The sequence below is a fragment of the Antechinus flavipes genome, chromosome 1 (assembly GCF_016432865.1).
Source record: "Antechinus flavipes isolate AdamAnt ecotype Samford, QLD, Australia chromosome 1, AdamAnt_v2, whole genome shotgun sequence".
Classification (NCBI taxonomy): Eukaryota; Metazoa; Chordata; class Mammalia; order Dasyuromorphia; family Dasyuridae; genus Antechinus; species Antechinus flavipes.
The window spans coordinates 343381640-343397942 of NC_067398.1; the positions used below are offsets into that span (position 1 = coordinate 343381640).

Below are 16303 nucleotides of genomic sequence, written 5' to 3' on the forward strand. Positions count from 1 at the left end.
AGAAACATAGTAGACTTATTAGGACTTCAATGCAAAATGTTCTTTTTAGCACTGAGATAAGCATTCACCAAGGACTCCCTTATCACATCTATAAATACAAAATGTAGACAAAATAAATATTATTTTCATTTGATTGTTAAGACTTTAACCAAGAACAACCAAAAACAGAGATTTACCTTGACAGAGTAGGACAATATTTTTAGTCTCATCAAGACAAAAACCATAAAGCAAATGAAATGAAGTTGAGCCATCTATTGGAAACAATCAGGAACTACAGCGACCAAGGGAGAAGGACTCCAGAGTCCATCAGAGAAGAGAATAAGGAAGAAGTGAAATGAAGTGAACAGAACCAGGACATCAGAACCAGGACATCATTGTACACAGTAACAAGATTATGTGATGATCAACTGTGATAAACTTCATTCTTTTCAACAATGAGATTATTCAAGGCAATTCTAATATAATTGGGATGGAAAATGCCATCTGTAGCCAGAGAGAGAACAATGGAGAATGAATATGGAACAAAGAGTAGTATTTTCAGTCTTTTTTTTTTCTTTTTCATGATTTTTTTTCTCATCTGCTCTGATTTTTCTTGCACATATGGAAATATGTTAAAAGGATTGCACATATTTAACCTATATCGGCTTTCTTGCTGTCTTGGGGAGGGGGAGGTAAGGGAAGAAGGGAGAAAAATTTGAGACACAAAGATTTGCAGAAATGAATGTTAAAAACTATCTTTACATGTATTTGGAAAAATAAAATACTATTGGGGAGAGGACATTAAGGTCTGGACTGGTACTATTTGAGAATTGTAGAGAATTAGAAGCGTTCATATAAATTACTAAGAATTTTACTTGACCTTATGGGAGATGGTTGCTGCTTTGAGACTTTTAATATGTTTTTCTCTGCTTTTTAATACAACTTCTTGTAATACTGTGTGTTCATAAGTGGGAAGTTGGTCCCATTATACTGGATAATATCTACTGTAGATTTTCTTTCCTGGATTTCTTGTATGGAAAAAGAAAATCTTCTCCCTGTGTCTTATTATATAAATCAAGTATTGGCATGGAAAGAACTGCCTCTGATGGGCAGACTGGTTCAGACCTTAATGTGTAATCAGAGAGGGCTGAGTAGAAGATGTGATTTGATAGCTTTTATATATTCTCAAGAATAATAGGAAGGGGAAATATTTCTTATTTACTATTGACCTATGAAATGTTGCAGGCCAGGGTAGAATTGCTTCTACAAGCAGAAAAAACAAACTCTAAAAGGCAACTGGAGTATAAACAAGACAGGACCTAACATTTCCCAAGGAAAGATTTTAAAGATTTGCAAAATCTCTAAACAAACAGCTGTTAGGTTTGATTATTTTATTTTATTTTTTTTTTTGCTGTTACATTCTCAGAACCAAAGACTTTCAGATTCTTGTTTCTTTCTTTCTTTTTTTTTTTTAACCTCCTTGCTAGATCATAGGCAATGGAATTTAATCTACATTTTGAATATCTTTGCTTCTACTTATTTAGGAGGAGGAATTTTCACCAGAAGAAAGTCTACTGGGGTCTTTCAGGTCATCTATGTCATGATACTGCAAGAGAGCACTTGGGCTGGGAGTCAGAGGGAGAACACTCCCACAAGATCTTCTTTAAGTCAAAGCTTTATTTTGCTAAAGGTGTTAGGCCAAATAGCATGGATAACTAATGGGCAATTGTTAGGAATTAGGAATGCTCAAATTACTAAAAACAGAATCTTTTTCAGCTAGTAGCTTAGCTACAGGGCATGTTCAAAACTGAGTTAACCCCCCCCCCCCCCCAGCAACTTAGTTGCCTGGGTTTAAGAAACGGTTTGCTGGGCAAGTGTTCTTTTTGTAGTCCTATCAAGTTTAAACATAATTATGTTAGTGATTTTAGAAAATAATTACTTTAGTAATTTGCATAAATTATTTTAGGGCCCAGGATTAGGGTCCATGTCCTCTACAATGTGACATAAGAGTTGTATTCATGCTTCCATTGTCATAGAATAGAAATGCCCAGCATTCTGAGACTGATTTCTTATTTAGTCAGCTAGGTAATATTATTAAACTCCCATGAACCCCTCCTAGAACTCTTATACAGAAGGTAGGTAGGAATGACCTGTTTCTCCTCTGATTCCTGAAGCATTTGGGTTGTTTTTTTTGGAGCAGAAATGGTATTGGATTAGGAGTTAGGAGTTGGGGTTTTAGATTTAGCTCTGTTCCTTAGTGACTGTGGTCTTAGGTCACTGATTCTAAGTTTTAGTCTGTTCATTTGTGACATGGAGATAATAAATTGTATTACATTGATGAAGTTCTGTGTAACTAGATGAGGTTGGCTGAGAAAGCCTGAAGTACTGATAAGATTACTTTCTGTGGCAAGTATGGAAGGGCACTGATGGATTTCAGTTTAACCTTACAGTCCCACCCCTTTAGAGGTCTTTGGAAACCCCATCTTACTGTATCAGATCAGAAAGCCAAGTTATGATGTCAAGCCCCCAGGTTAAATTTCCCTGATAAATATGTCCCTGTGCCATCTTTGTTGAATCTCTTTTGGGGTAGCCTACCATTGGCTTTCTGCTCCATGGTGTCTTTCTTCCTATTTCCCTTTCCCCATGCCTCCTTACTCTATCCCTCCACCTTCCTCTTGGTGTTTTTCTTTCCATCCCTCCTCTTCCAAGCCTCATAGTGTCTTTCCCCTTGCTATAGCTAACTAACTATAGCTAACTAACTAACTGCTATAGCCTGCCAGTTAGTGACGTATTCCCACCTTATGGTGTATTCCCTTTTTCCTATTCAATCGTGAACTTGTTTTTTACTTTGTTAATTGTTAAAACCCCTTTCCTTGCTAACTACATGGACTCCCAAATCTATTTCATATTTACAACTTCTGGTATCTATTTTACCTCTTCATTTTGTCTGTAACCTCTTTTCATAAATAAATATTCCTTTTGGCAAAAAGAAAGGTCATTGTGAATTATTCACATGTAAATTGCTACTGAACTCCAACATTTGGTGTACCTACACCAATTTCATCATTTCATGTCAAACAGCGACATTTAGTGCCAATTACTATCTGGAATTTCATCATTTGGTGCTTATATCAATATCATCATTTGATGTTCTGAAGTTCAATCTCATCAATATTGTAAATGGAATTACATTTTAAATTGTAATTATGTTGTTCTTTGTATAGAGTCCTTTCTACTGGGGGACTAATGAGCTTTTTCACTGGGGAATCATGGAGACTAGGTCTTCTGACATGGTTTGGTTGGGCTATTTAGAAAAATAGTCTGGAACTGGAACATAGCTCATGAGTATATAGCAATAATTCAAAACAGTACTTTCTCTGTCCCAATCTTTTCTCCCACCCTGCAACTTGTGGTGTATATGAGTAAAGGATTGTATAAAGGGCTAAAATACAGGAGACTAACTCAAGTTCTTTGAGCTAATTCATGGCTCACCTGATGTTTCTTCACATAGATATCCTTGTGCGTAAGGGATCACTTAAATTTTGGTATGTATATATAACACATGGGAAAATGACTATATTTTACAAGAAAATTGCCAGCCCTATCTAGCCATCATTTACAATTTAGGAATATATATAGAAAAACTAAAACTGCATATGATAGTCATTAGGCACAGAACTCTGACAGTTGGTCAGAACTGGGTCTGAAAATTACAGAATCGGCCTTTTGTGAAAAAAAAAATTCACAGGACACACTTTAAAGTTTACTCTATATGTGTTAAGTCTAGACAATTTACAAAACAATAAATCAAGCCCTGATTTGTTAGTATTTACAGAATTCTGAGGTGTGAATGTTCATACTGAAAATTTTACAATTGACTTTCAAGACATTTCAGGCTAGCTTCAGCACACCACTTGAGAAAGACAATTTATAGTTCAAAAATTCTTTGTTACTCAAGGGATCTAAAAGGAAGATTCATAATCTCATAGATGGGAGGCTTTCCTAGTTCAAAGGGTAAAAGTAAAGCGGTAGGGGAATAACTTGATCTGGTATTGCCATTATTTTCATGGCTATAACTTTAATCATGCCAGCAATATGCAGCGACATGGAATTAATTTTATTCTTGGGTAAAGTTAAGCTTCATGCCCTGTAGGTGCAGTTAGCATTTCCTTTTGCATTATGGAATACTAATATGTGAGCAAAACACTTTTAACTTGATCAAAGTGAATGTAGAGGCCAAATTTTCCTCAAAGATTCCAACTCCACACTCAATTCACTACTAGTGATTCAGAGAGGGAGGGTAGTTGTTTAGCATGAAGAACACAAGGTTTTGATACTGTTTTGCAGTTATAACATAATACATGACCTTATCACAACAAAACACCTCATGTATTTCCTGAGCTCATAAAGCATAATGCAAACACATTTAACTTCTCTTTCATTACTGCTGCTGGTATTTTTCTAAACTTAGATCACATACAACATTCCGTTCACAATGCATGCCAGAGACCATGTCCTTGAAGACTGCCAGAGACCATGTCCTTGGACGCAGAAAACAAAGAGCTAAGAAGATTAGCAAACACCCTAAATTCCTAAAGATTAGATAATGTGTGTCCCAAGAAATCGGTCATCTCCGCCCAAGATCTAGATAACAGTATACTCTAGGATTTCCGCCACACCTATGGTCCGACATTCTTCTCATTGTAACCCCCCACTCTGAAATCCTATTTAATTAAACTCTCTTCATTCATTAAACAGAGACATTCACCATCTTAAATCTTGAGTTGCCTCTCTGTCTCTCCAATTCCATTCCCAAGCACGTGGTGCTTTACAGACTGGTTGTCTTACAGAGCCTTTGCTCCCCCTCGGCCCCGGCTCCACTCGATGACCCACTGTTGATGTCCTGCCGGACAGGACAAATGCATTTCAGAGTAAAAATTGGTTTTGAAAATTAATTGTCACAAAAATATTTTAATGCAATTTAGAGTTTTCATACAGAAATAATAAGGTTCACTCAAAACCAGAAAAATACTGAGTAAGAAGAGCAGTTAGGTAGCACAGGGGATAGAGAACTGGGCCTGAAGATAGAAAGACTCATCTTCCTGAGTTCAAATTTGGCCTCAGATATTCACTAGCTGTGTGACCTTGGGCAAATCACTTAACCCTGCTTGCCTCAGTTTTTTCATCTGTAAACTGAGCTGGAAAAGGAAATAGTAAACCATTCCATTGTATTTTCCAAGAAACCAAGTTGTTTATGAAGAGTTGTATATTAACGAATAATAACAGGCAGCAAAGTAGCTCAATACTGTTGGGATTTTAATGATTCCATTATTTTTGTTATTAGTACAAACATCCAGCCACCCAGTTATAATATTAATCTCTGGAGATAAAAATCTTTTGGATGGGATCTATGGATTTGAAGTTGAAGATCCTAATACTCATATTCTAGGCTTTCTCAGAAAACTTTTAGGGAGCCTTCCTCTATGAAGGACTGGGATAGAGATTGTAATCTTTTAACACACAATATTAATATCTTATACTAACTGAAAAAGTTATTATGCATGAAAGTATAAAAGTGATCTGCTGCCCCATTATTTTTCCCCTATTTTCAAAAATTATGTAGCTAGTAAATGAGGGAAATAAGAGCCTTCTGAATATGATGATCAGCCTACAATATGTAGGACAAAGAGAATAATTTTTAAAAACAACAACCAAGAATCCATTAATCAGTTATTATCCAAAGATGCACAAATTCTACTCAACTCTCTTCCTTGTCATATGTTTCATTTAACAATGTATGTGAGTAAATAAGGGGGTGGTTGCTAAGTAGTCACAGAAGCATCAAGTTCCTGACTGACTCCTTTTCACTCTCTCTTATTCTTTGATAACATAGAGCAGTGGTTCTCAGAGTGTAGTCCAGCGAATCCTATAGATGCTCTAAAAGCTTTTTAGAGAATCTACAAATTCAAAATTGGTTTTCATTTTTAATACAGAAAATATTTATAAACATAACCCACATAAACAAAAACTTTTTGGGTAGATCCTCAATAATTTTTAATAGAATAAAGGATACTGAGAACAAAAGTTTGAGAACCACTAACCTAGAGAGGCAGCATTATTCAATTCTCATTCCCATACAAATTTCAGGCAAGAGTTTGATTTCCAGGGGAAGAAGGCAAAGAAAGAACTTGGAAGGTAGGCAAGATAGCTTAGAGCTGGCCAGGAAGTTTCTATAGTGTTATTCACATATTGAGATAGCAGATTGCAGTTTGTAACTATATAATGAGAATATGTTTTAAAATCTTAATAAAACAGTAGGAATAAATTTGTCAATTTAGCATAATTGACTTCATTTGAAGTCTCAATAGATTATCTTTCATTGATAAGGTAAGCATTTGAGTGGGATGATGTTATAATAAACAACATATGTGTGTTCATAAATAATCGATAAGTATATATGGATCCTTTGATAGAACAGACCACCATTAGAAATATAAATGACTTTGTCAGTAGTTTATTAATAGACTACCAATCAAATTATGAGATAAACAAAGTAGGAACTTCTATAGCTAAAATTATAAGAAACTCATCACAAATCCTTGACTTCAGCTGGATCCTAGGTCAAGGCTAGAATGGATTTTTGTATTTTTTCCACTTGAAACTTAAACAGCCACTGTTCACTTGAAGGCAGCACTGATTCAAGACTGCTAGCTTTTCAATTTAAAATTACAATTTTAGCAACTCAAACATATTCAACATTTCCCCCCAAAGCCATATGTACAGTTTATATTTTTACACACTTAGAAAAGCTTTAAACAACAACATACAAACCCCCTTCTTCCATATATATCTTTCAGAAGGAAAAGATTAACTTCATAGATTCTAGTTCTGGCAACAAATCAATAGGAACATATTTTTTTGCTTCACAAACCAATAAAAAGTGAATAACAAAACACATATTTCAAAATTATCAAAATCAAAAGCGATTACTAAACTGATCATAACAAACACATAGGTTTTTCTCTCAAATTAATTCATATGGAAAATAATTCTCTTTCTCTTCTATACCAGATTTTGAGATTTCCCCATTTACTTCTGCACTGTAATCTGATTAGCAGGTTTTCTCACCTCTTCTCTTTCCTCAAAGAAAAGCCTTCCTTCATTTTAAATGGACTAAAGAAAAATTGTTTGCTTTGAAATTTCAACTTGTTTTAATTACTCTTAGGGGTGTCTCAATGTGTGGTCAAGATTCTAAATGTTTATACAGCAAGAGAAAAGGAACATTATGAGTAGGGAGCAGGATGTTTATGTATTACACTTTCCTGAATACAGAAAAGGGGGACAACATGGGGTCACAGCAGAAAGGAAATAAATTTGTCATTAATGAAGCAAGGAATTAAAATTAGGATATGTATTTCTTTGATTCAGGACAAGTAGAGGATAGTTTTATTTAAAAAAAAATCAAAGCATTTATGCTAAGATAGATTTCATTGTAGGAGTACCTTTTCATCCTCACTCTAATGAATGTCATTACAGGAGGGTCAAATACCTTATCATACCAGTCAAAAGTATAAATGAAATATGAATAACTCTTTAATCAATCTGAGAGGCTAGGATTCTAGCCATGTAATGAAAGGCAGATGATACCACATAGGAAGCATCTTGTGACTGATTGAGAATAGAGCACATCTTTTGAGCCACATATAAAAACAGCAAGCTATTCCAGAGTGAGCCAGCATAGTAGAGGAATAATTTCAGTTTAAAGGATTCTAATTTGATGTTTGGAACCCAATCCCTGAGTGGGTATTAGTCTTGAGAAAAAAGGAGATAGATTTGGTTCTATTTTCTCTTTCTTTTTTTCCTTCCTCCTTTATTTTCCCTCTCATTGATCATCTAATCTTGTCACTTGGAGAGACTAAACCCACAACAATGTATCCAGTGGGACTAGATAGATCAGTTCAGTAGAAGACAATATAACATGGCAGGATGGATAGTCACCTAGGAAAGGCAGCTTCAGGGAATGATGGAGATAAGTGCAGTCTATGGACTTCAAAAAGGCACCAACCACAGGAGCCCATCAGAGACTTACACCTAAGGAAAACTTCATAAGAATGATGTGAAGAAATGAAAGGACTTTCAGTATGCAGGAGTAATTCCTTTGTCAGATGTGTTCTCTACACATGTGACTTAACCATTTTATATTTTCAATTTGTGCCCAATCTCCCCACAGAATAATGTTTTTGTAATGACTATTCTTGTTATGCTATCTCAGTAAAACTCCTCAGTCACCTGCTCATTTCCCTCCAGCTGCACTGCTTGTTTCAACTGTACCATTTTTATGCTTCAATATTGGGTACCCTCCCCTTTCTATACTCCTTTCAACTTCCTTTTTTGTGCATTTTCTTCTCCCATTAGATTGTAATCTGCTTGAGGGCAGGGACTGTCTTTTTCTTATTTATATCCCCAGCACTTGACAAAGTATGTGGCATAGTAGGTAAACTTAATAAATGTTTATTGTATCGTAGCAAATCCTTTTGGTTAAAATCTGATTAGGTCTGAATGATTATTAGTGGGAAGCACATTGGTTGAAGCTCATGAACAATGAAATCTAGCTCCTCAGGATAACTACTTCTATAATCTGAGAAGTTGAAGTAGTAGCTCAGCTCTCTATCATTAGGAGTATAGGTTTAGATTAACCCCAAAGATGTGTTACTTTGAGAGTTTTCAATTCATATGTGTGTATGTACACACACACATATACACACATGCATGCATATATACATAATACATACATCTTTCAATATCATACATGTATTATAATTACATTTATTTGTTAACTACTCTTAGTTTTTGTTAGCTACATGCACATAATATGAATATTTTACATATCATGTTGACTTACTAATGTTATTAGAACTTTGATTTTATTTGATATGATATTTATGTGGGGTAGCTAGATGTTGGGGCCTGGAGTCAAGAAAGCTTGAGTTCAAATCCTGACTCGAATAGTTAATAGTTATGTAACCCTAGGTAAGTCACCTAACTCTGCTTTAGAGAAGGAAATGGCAAATCATATCTTTGCTAAGAAAACACCAAAAGGGGTCACAAAGAATTGGACATGACTGAAACAACAGAGCAACAAAATAATAGCATGCATATTTATATTATACAGATATACATTTACTAATATCATATTTGTGTAATATATCCTGAATATAATTTAGACAGTCACTGAAGCAGGTCTGCCAAATGATGCTCTATATTGCTCTATATTTATTATGGGTACTGTTGATATAGAAAATTTGTGAATGGTACCCTAAGGGATAAAGAGGAAAGAAGGGCTATCACTTTACCTGAAAAAAATTCTACAAAGTAGAGAAGAAAGTGCTGGCTTGAGGATTATATAATTTTGCCTTTAGGTTGAAAGTGAGCTAACTATTGTTAATAGCAGGGCCTCAAACTTTTTCCACTCAAGACCCCTTTTCAACCAAGACATTTTTATAAAACCCTGGGTATATAGGTACATGAAATAGGTATACAAATCAAATATTTACTGATAATAAATCATTATTTTGTGATCCTCACATTCAATTACTTGATCCCATATGGGATCTTGACCCAGAGTTAAGAACCTTTAGTTAACTTCCTTCAGGAGAAAAAAGGGGGAGAGGAGGAACATAGAGACAGGTGAAAACTGGGTGAGATTTAGTTCCATCTGAAGTGTCAAACAGCACCTGTGAAATCCAGACCTGAACAAGATTAAGTTGAAATTGGAAAATTTATAACAAAATAAATAAAAATATAATTGAAAATGGATAATGTTAACTTGTGGTTTTCTAATCTAATATTCATCCTGCAGGGATCTTTATGTATGGTTTAATGACCTTTGTTTCTATTTGAATTTGCCTCATTCTTCTGCAGTATAACCTACCATCATTACATGTTAGTGATAATACCTACATCATATGTCTCTCTTGAAGAATTGTTGTGAAGGAAATAATTCTGCAGACAAAACGCTAGTTCCAAATGTGATTATTCCCACACCTCTTATTTATTTCCCTTAATGGTACAGGTTCAAGTCTGAGAACATTATGTTTGTCTATAACTTTGGTTCCCTACCTGTGCCAAACTGAGTGACTTACATATATAACAGGTACTCAAAAAATAACTGAATGAATAAATATAAAATTATGTATGCATTGTCCCCAGTAAAGTTCCCATTCTCTAAGAGGGAAAAGATTGAAAATATGAGACAATCAAGGAAAAGAGCAAGGCCAAAGGAGGATTGAATGGGTTGGGAGAAAAGCAGAATACATAGTTAAATAGAGGACCCTGCACTGGGACTCAAGAGATGTGGATTCTAGTCCCAGCTGTCACAAACTACTATGAGTACAAATGGCTTCAGTTTCCTTGTGTGTAAAATGAACATATTGGACTAACCACTACTGAAATTAATTCTCTCTAGCCCTAACATTTTATAAAAAGAAGAGTAAGTAGGGGGGGAGGGCAAGAATATCAAAGTCAGATGTACAAGATCCTTAGAGAATAAGGTAAGTCTTTTTCTACTTCTCCTGTGATCACAAGGTAAGCAGAAGGATGTTATTACTCTAATAAAAATAATATTAACTGCAGCTTCCCCCCCAATATTTTTACCCTATATAGAGGGTTAGAAGTGGAGGATAAATTGGTATCCCACATTTCTCATTATATTAGGTTTGTGATGAAAGCAAACTACCTCTTTTCCTTCCCCTCATTCCCCAATACCATTTGGTTTAATTTAGCATTCTTAAAACAATGGCTCACAGGAGCAATGAACAGATTTTCAAAAGTGGATAATTTACCTATCTGCAATATTCATTCTAAGAATTATCAAGAAAAAAATAAAAGAAATAGTCAGCATTTTGTTTTAACCCCTTGCTAAGTGGGGATTTTATTAGGGGTCTGTTCCTTTTTTTGAATTGACATGCTTTTCTTGAGATTTCTTTCCCATGCAGATATTTGAAGACAGTTCTCATAACCTCACTAAAGCTTCTTTTATGTGACTTGAACATATACATTTCTTTAACTGAACCTTGAATGGTATAGTTTTCAGTCTTTACCACCCAAGTCATAACAACAAGGCAGATACTATCAGAACCAGCCACTGAATTCAATGATCTCTTTCATTTCAGGATAGTCATATACCAGTTTCTGGAAAATTGAATAGAGAGCTATTTTCAGGAACATCTGAGTTTAAGTACCCTTCCTCAACTCCACAGATTGTCTGTAGGATTCCCCTCTCCCATTCCAGAAGGTCATTTCACTTCTCAGTGAGTAACTTGTACCCAGTTACTCTCCAAGATAATTTAAGGGGCAGAGCAGATAGATGATTATCTACATTGGTAGAGGAATTTCCTTTCTGGAAAGTTTCCTGCAGAGATGAAATAATAGGTTGGGCGAATTATATTGAAATAGCTGCCAGACAGGAGGTTGCATCTGCTCAATGTCTTGTTTCAACTTATTAATCAACGGAAGGATTCTGGAAGCAGTAAAAATGAAGACTATTTGACTCTGGTATAATTTGACTAGAACTTAGGCAAGACAAGATTTGGAATTAAATGGTCCGCAGCAGTTTTTCCTAAAATTTGGGATGTAGACTGGTGTTCTGAGATTGTTTAGTAAGTGGATGGTCTCTAATTCCTTAAATAACTATTGCTTTACATGGACTTTTACATATGTGCAATACCATTATTGCAAGGCTAGGTAAAAATAAATAGGATGTGTTTAAAGTGGCTTGAAGTTGAAAGGGAACACAAGATAGCACAATATTTAACAATTTTATCATTACAATTATCTTCAATACTAGTCTGAGAGAAGCAATCTATTTTTTCAGGGAAAGAGGCTGGCCTTTGGATATCCTGTTTGGGTTTGAATCCTGGCCTTTACTTACTTGCTAGACAAGCCCAGTCAAACTACTTGAACATAACTTGGTCTTAGAGTTCACATCTTTAAGGGTCCTATTAGCAGCACTTCTCTGATATGGCATTTATGTAATTTTTTGTTCAGATTTGTACAGATTTGTAAATCTGAACAGTTAAGAGAAGTCTATTAATTAGTATCAATAAACTCTCTGCTCTGTCCTCTAGTTGTATAGGGAAAGAGCTGTGCTTCATCTTGGGGGCCATTTTTTTGTTTTTTAAATCAGAAATGAATTTTTTAAAAAATGAGCTAAAATTTTCCTTTGGGAAACCCATTTTCTTGGGTATTATGGGAAGCGTAATTTCTAGAGAAGGCTCTCTAGACTGAGCTTAAAGACTGGGAATTCTCTTTTGAGATTGTAGCCTCAGTTGCAACTCAAGGTATTTAAAAGACAAGGCTCGAATATCTCTGAGATGTGGGGAGGAGAGCCCAAAGCTGCAGCGTTTTCTCGGGCTTTAGCGGGAATTGGGGAGTGCTCACCTGCAGTTTAGCCTTTCACCGTGTGTCGGAGCTCCAAGCATACTATTCCTAGGTTGGTGTTTGATGCGGCTCTTCCCATTAGCTACTGCATTCTTCTCCCTCCTGTCTTCTCTACCCTCCCAGCTACGCTCCAACCCTCAACCCTTCCCCGCCTCCCCTTCCCCCGGATTCCCAGCCAGAATTCCTTCAGATGGAACTTTTCGCTTTTTTTTTATTTTCATAAAATAAAAGCACATTTGCCTTTCCTCTTCAGGTCCAATTTCGCTAAGAGATGTTGCTGCCCCGCCAGGAAATAATTTAGCTACCTCTTTATTTAGAAACACATACAAACCACCTCTTCCACCAAACAACAAAACTGATGTCATTTACTATATATTTTTTTGTCTTTAAAGAGGGCCTTCACGGCTGAGAAGCAGGTGTCTCTGGAGATCTTAGTAAGAATCAGATTGGGGCTCCCTATTGGATCCTAAAGCAGAATGGAGGTTCTGGCCCCTCGATACTCTCCCAATTCCCACAAGCTTTATAATAGGAGCCGGTCTTACTTCTCAGATTACAGAAGTCTGGGTCTTCAGAATCTATCAGAAGGAGTGTCTATCCAACAAGAAGACGGTGAGAGGAATTTCTGGAGATGTCTCAACCCGGGCTAGACCTTTTAAGGACCTGAATAATCCAGGTTAGCTCTTTATCGTCGTGAATTCCCAGTTTTACAAAAAGAGACAGTGAAATTTTTCCGGTCAGTCTGAAAGCGATGTTCCTCTACTACAGGAGAAATCATTGAGTTCTTACTCTCCTCTCAGGGTGCCTGCTCTTTCTGGGAAGAAAGGACAATAGACTGCAGCCCCCAGCTCAGCAGGGCAGCCCTTTATGTAGTTCCTTCCGGGAGCAGGGGTAGCCTTGGAACCAAGAAGCAAAAGTGAAAGCCTTAAGGCTTACATGGGTCTATAGATTTCACCTCTTCATCCCCACTCTGGCCAATTCCCGTTCTCCGGAAAGTTTTTGTTTTCTTCTCTAGAGACTAGATTCTTATCCCCTCTGCTCACAATCTAATCTCAATAAGAATGGACTTGTCTAAGGTCTGAAATGATCCTGTCTCAAACAAAGTGAGCAAGAAGGCATAGAGCACCACGGTTTACCGCTTAGTTTAACTTTAGGTCTCTTTCAGCGGTTGTTACTGCTGCTGCTGCTGCTGCTGTTGCTTTACCTTGGTGCAAGCCTAACTCCTCAGTATCTCTCTCGTTATCCCCTGCGGGCTCCTCAGAGCCACTTTACCAGTTTGGTTCACTTGGCAGCCTACACCCAAAGCCTACTTTTACTGGTACTCTCCAATTTGTTCTACACCCGTTCTTTCTCTGTGTCTCTATCTTTAGGGTTCTGTTTTTGTCTCTTTCAACCTCCCTCCCTCCTCAGAGGAAATCATCTACTCTTATTTACACAACGGACCCTCCCCCCTCCCTTCTCCTTCAGTAGCGTTGCTCCCCTGAGCTAGTAGGTAGTAGGTCATAGCGACCTCCGCTGTAGACGACGACTCCGGGTGGGCAGTAGAGGATATCAGGCTCTACTGAAGCAGGCAGCGGGGCCAAGGTCTGCAGGGCCTGCTCCTCTGGCTCAGGTTTAGTAGTGGCGGTGAAGGGGCGCATGCTAGTGAGGGAAGGCGAGGCGATGCGCCAGAGCAAGTTTTTAAGAGCCTTGCGAAACTCCCGGCGCATGAGACAGTAGAGGATAGGGTTGAGGCAACTGTTAGAATGGGCCAGGCACACGCTCACTGGGAACACATACACCTGGCTTAGGAAGTACTCGTGACTAAAATGCAAGACATTCAACTTGATTAGGATACCCCAAGTAGTCAGAGCCTGGTTGGGCAGCCAACACAAGAAGAACGACAGGACGACTATAGTTACAGACTTGGTGACCTTAGAACGCCTTCTGGCGCTGGCTCCAGCCGCGCTGCTGGATCCTTTTCCAGAAGTACTAGCCATGCCAGGTGCAACGCCCGCGCCTCCACCTCCCGCGACGGGACGTTCGGAGATGTAGCGCACCAGCAGCAGGTAGCAGAGGCTGATTACTCCCAGCGGCAGCACGAAGCCCAGCAGCACCTTCTGTGTGTGGTACAAACCCAGCCAGAACTGAGAATCCCCGACCCGCGGCTTGTCCGGGAAGCGTACTAAGCAGAGTTCCTCATCCATCACCGTGCCAGTGGTGGAGAAAATGGCATGGGGCAAAGAGGCCAGTACTGCTAAGACCCAGATCAATACGCAAAGCCCCTTGGCTGAAAAGCAACAGTCACCGTCGCTGCCCAATAGGAGGATTCTTCTCCAGCCACCGCCCCGACCCCGTCCTCGGGGCCGGTAGTTTTTGAGAGCAGAGGCCACCGAGTGGTAGCGAGCCACGCTCATGGCCGTGAGGAAGAAGACACTAGCATACATATTCATGGCTGTCACCGTGGAGATGATCTTGCACATGGCCTTGCCGAAGGGCCAGGTGAAGTCCAGTGCGTTCTCCACTGCCCAGAAGGGCAGGGTGAGCACGAATTGTAAATCGGTCAAGGCCAAGCTGGTGACAAAGAGGTTTATGGAGGACTTACGCCAGCCCTGCTTGCTTTTCATCAGGTACAAGACCAGTAGGTTGCCCACGAGCCCCAAGGCACACACCACTGAATATATCACACTGAGGAGGATCCGCACGACCGCTCCAGCTGTCCCGTCAGTGCCAGTATTCCCACGGATGCCCGAGCTCGGGAACTGCCCTATCATGCCGTCTGGTCTCTCCAACTCCAGGCCCTGAAGCTGGTCCCTCATCATTAGCGTAGCGTTGCCACTTGCGTTTCCCAGTTCCAGCAGGTCCGGGAACAGACCCAGAAGAGCAGATCCCCAAGAGACAGCCTCCTTCATGTTGACAGTGGTGTCTATCCAGTTCGGGCCATGACCTAAAGACCAGGACTGGAGCAAGTCCTAAGTAATCCTTGAGCTGTCTTCGGGGCTACCCTCCCAACCGGAACTTTCTCAGAGCAGCAGCCACTAAGTATCACAAAGTGATTGGTCAAGCGACAAGACTGGTCCCTGAGGGCTTCTCAATATAGACTTGCCCGCAACTGCTGAGCCCTGAGTCAAGGAGCGGAAAAAATAAAGAACTCTGACGCTGGAGCTGGGAGATAGCTGCGGAGAGGTGTGGGTCTGGATGGCTGCTTGGCGAGGAACTTTCAAACTGAGATGTCCATCTGTCCTCTTCCCTTCCCATTCGAAGATCAGCTGTCGCGAAAGGGTTAAGAGATTTCAGATTGCCGCTCGCGTGCTCTTGTAATTTCCAGTTTGTTTACTCTCAAGACAAAACAAAATAAAACATAAAACAAAGACCTCATACAACCTTTTTCTTGCTTATTTCTCTACTCGCCCAAGTTTTCCCGTGGATTGTTCTCCAAAGAAGAGAATTCGGCGCGGAAAGATCACTTCTCTCAATCACTCTCTCGCCCTACTGTACTTAATTGCCAGTAAGTTGTAAGCAGCTCTCTCCGGAGTTATATTTGCACCCACTGCAGCCTCAGCTACAGGCTCAGAAGAGCATGCGCACTCACCATGAGCCCAGGAGGGGGAGCTTTCCGAGGTTCTGAATCAGAAGCTTCCACACCCAAAGTACTTGCGGGTAAATTGGGGGATAAAAGGGAGTTATAGTTCCAGCTCTTTAATCCTTGATTTTCTTTGTTAAAGGAATTAAATTTTGACTTTTGATCTTTTCGGCTTTCTAGTTGGTTTCATCAAAATGGTATTTTCCTTTCTTTTCAACCCAACTTCTCCATACTTCACCCTGGAAATCATTGCAAATCTAATTTTTTTTTTTCTCCACTAAAGCAATAAGAATGCTTTTCCCGCGTGGCAATCTAGTTTCGAACCCA

At 38.7% G+C, this 16303-nt stretch overlaps 1 protein-coding gene across 1 annotated transcript; it reads right to left on the reverse strand.

Moving 5' to 3' along the window:
- Positions 1-12610: 12610 nt before the first annotated feature.
- LOC127543439 (relaxin-3 receptor 1-like) lies at positions 12611-16081 on the reverse strand. The gene has a single exon (XM_051969538.1). The coding sequence runs from the start codon at positions 15303-15305 to the stop codon at positions 13878-13880; it is 1428 nt and encodes a 475-aa protein (XP_051825498.1). The 5' UTR covers positions 15306-16081; the 3' UTR covers positions 12611-13877.
- Between the last annotated feature and the right edge of the window lie 222 nt (positions 16082-16303).

Bases quoted from the DNA above. Each gene is read 5' to 3' on its own strand.
- LOC127543439 (XM_051969538.1), bottom strand. From the start codon at position 15,305: ATGAAGGAGGCTGTCTCTTGGGGATCTGCTCTTCTGGGTCTGTTCCCG.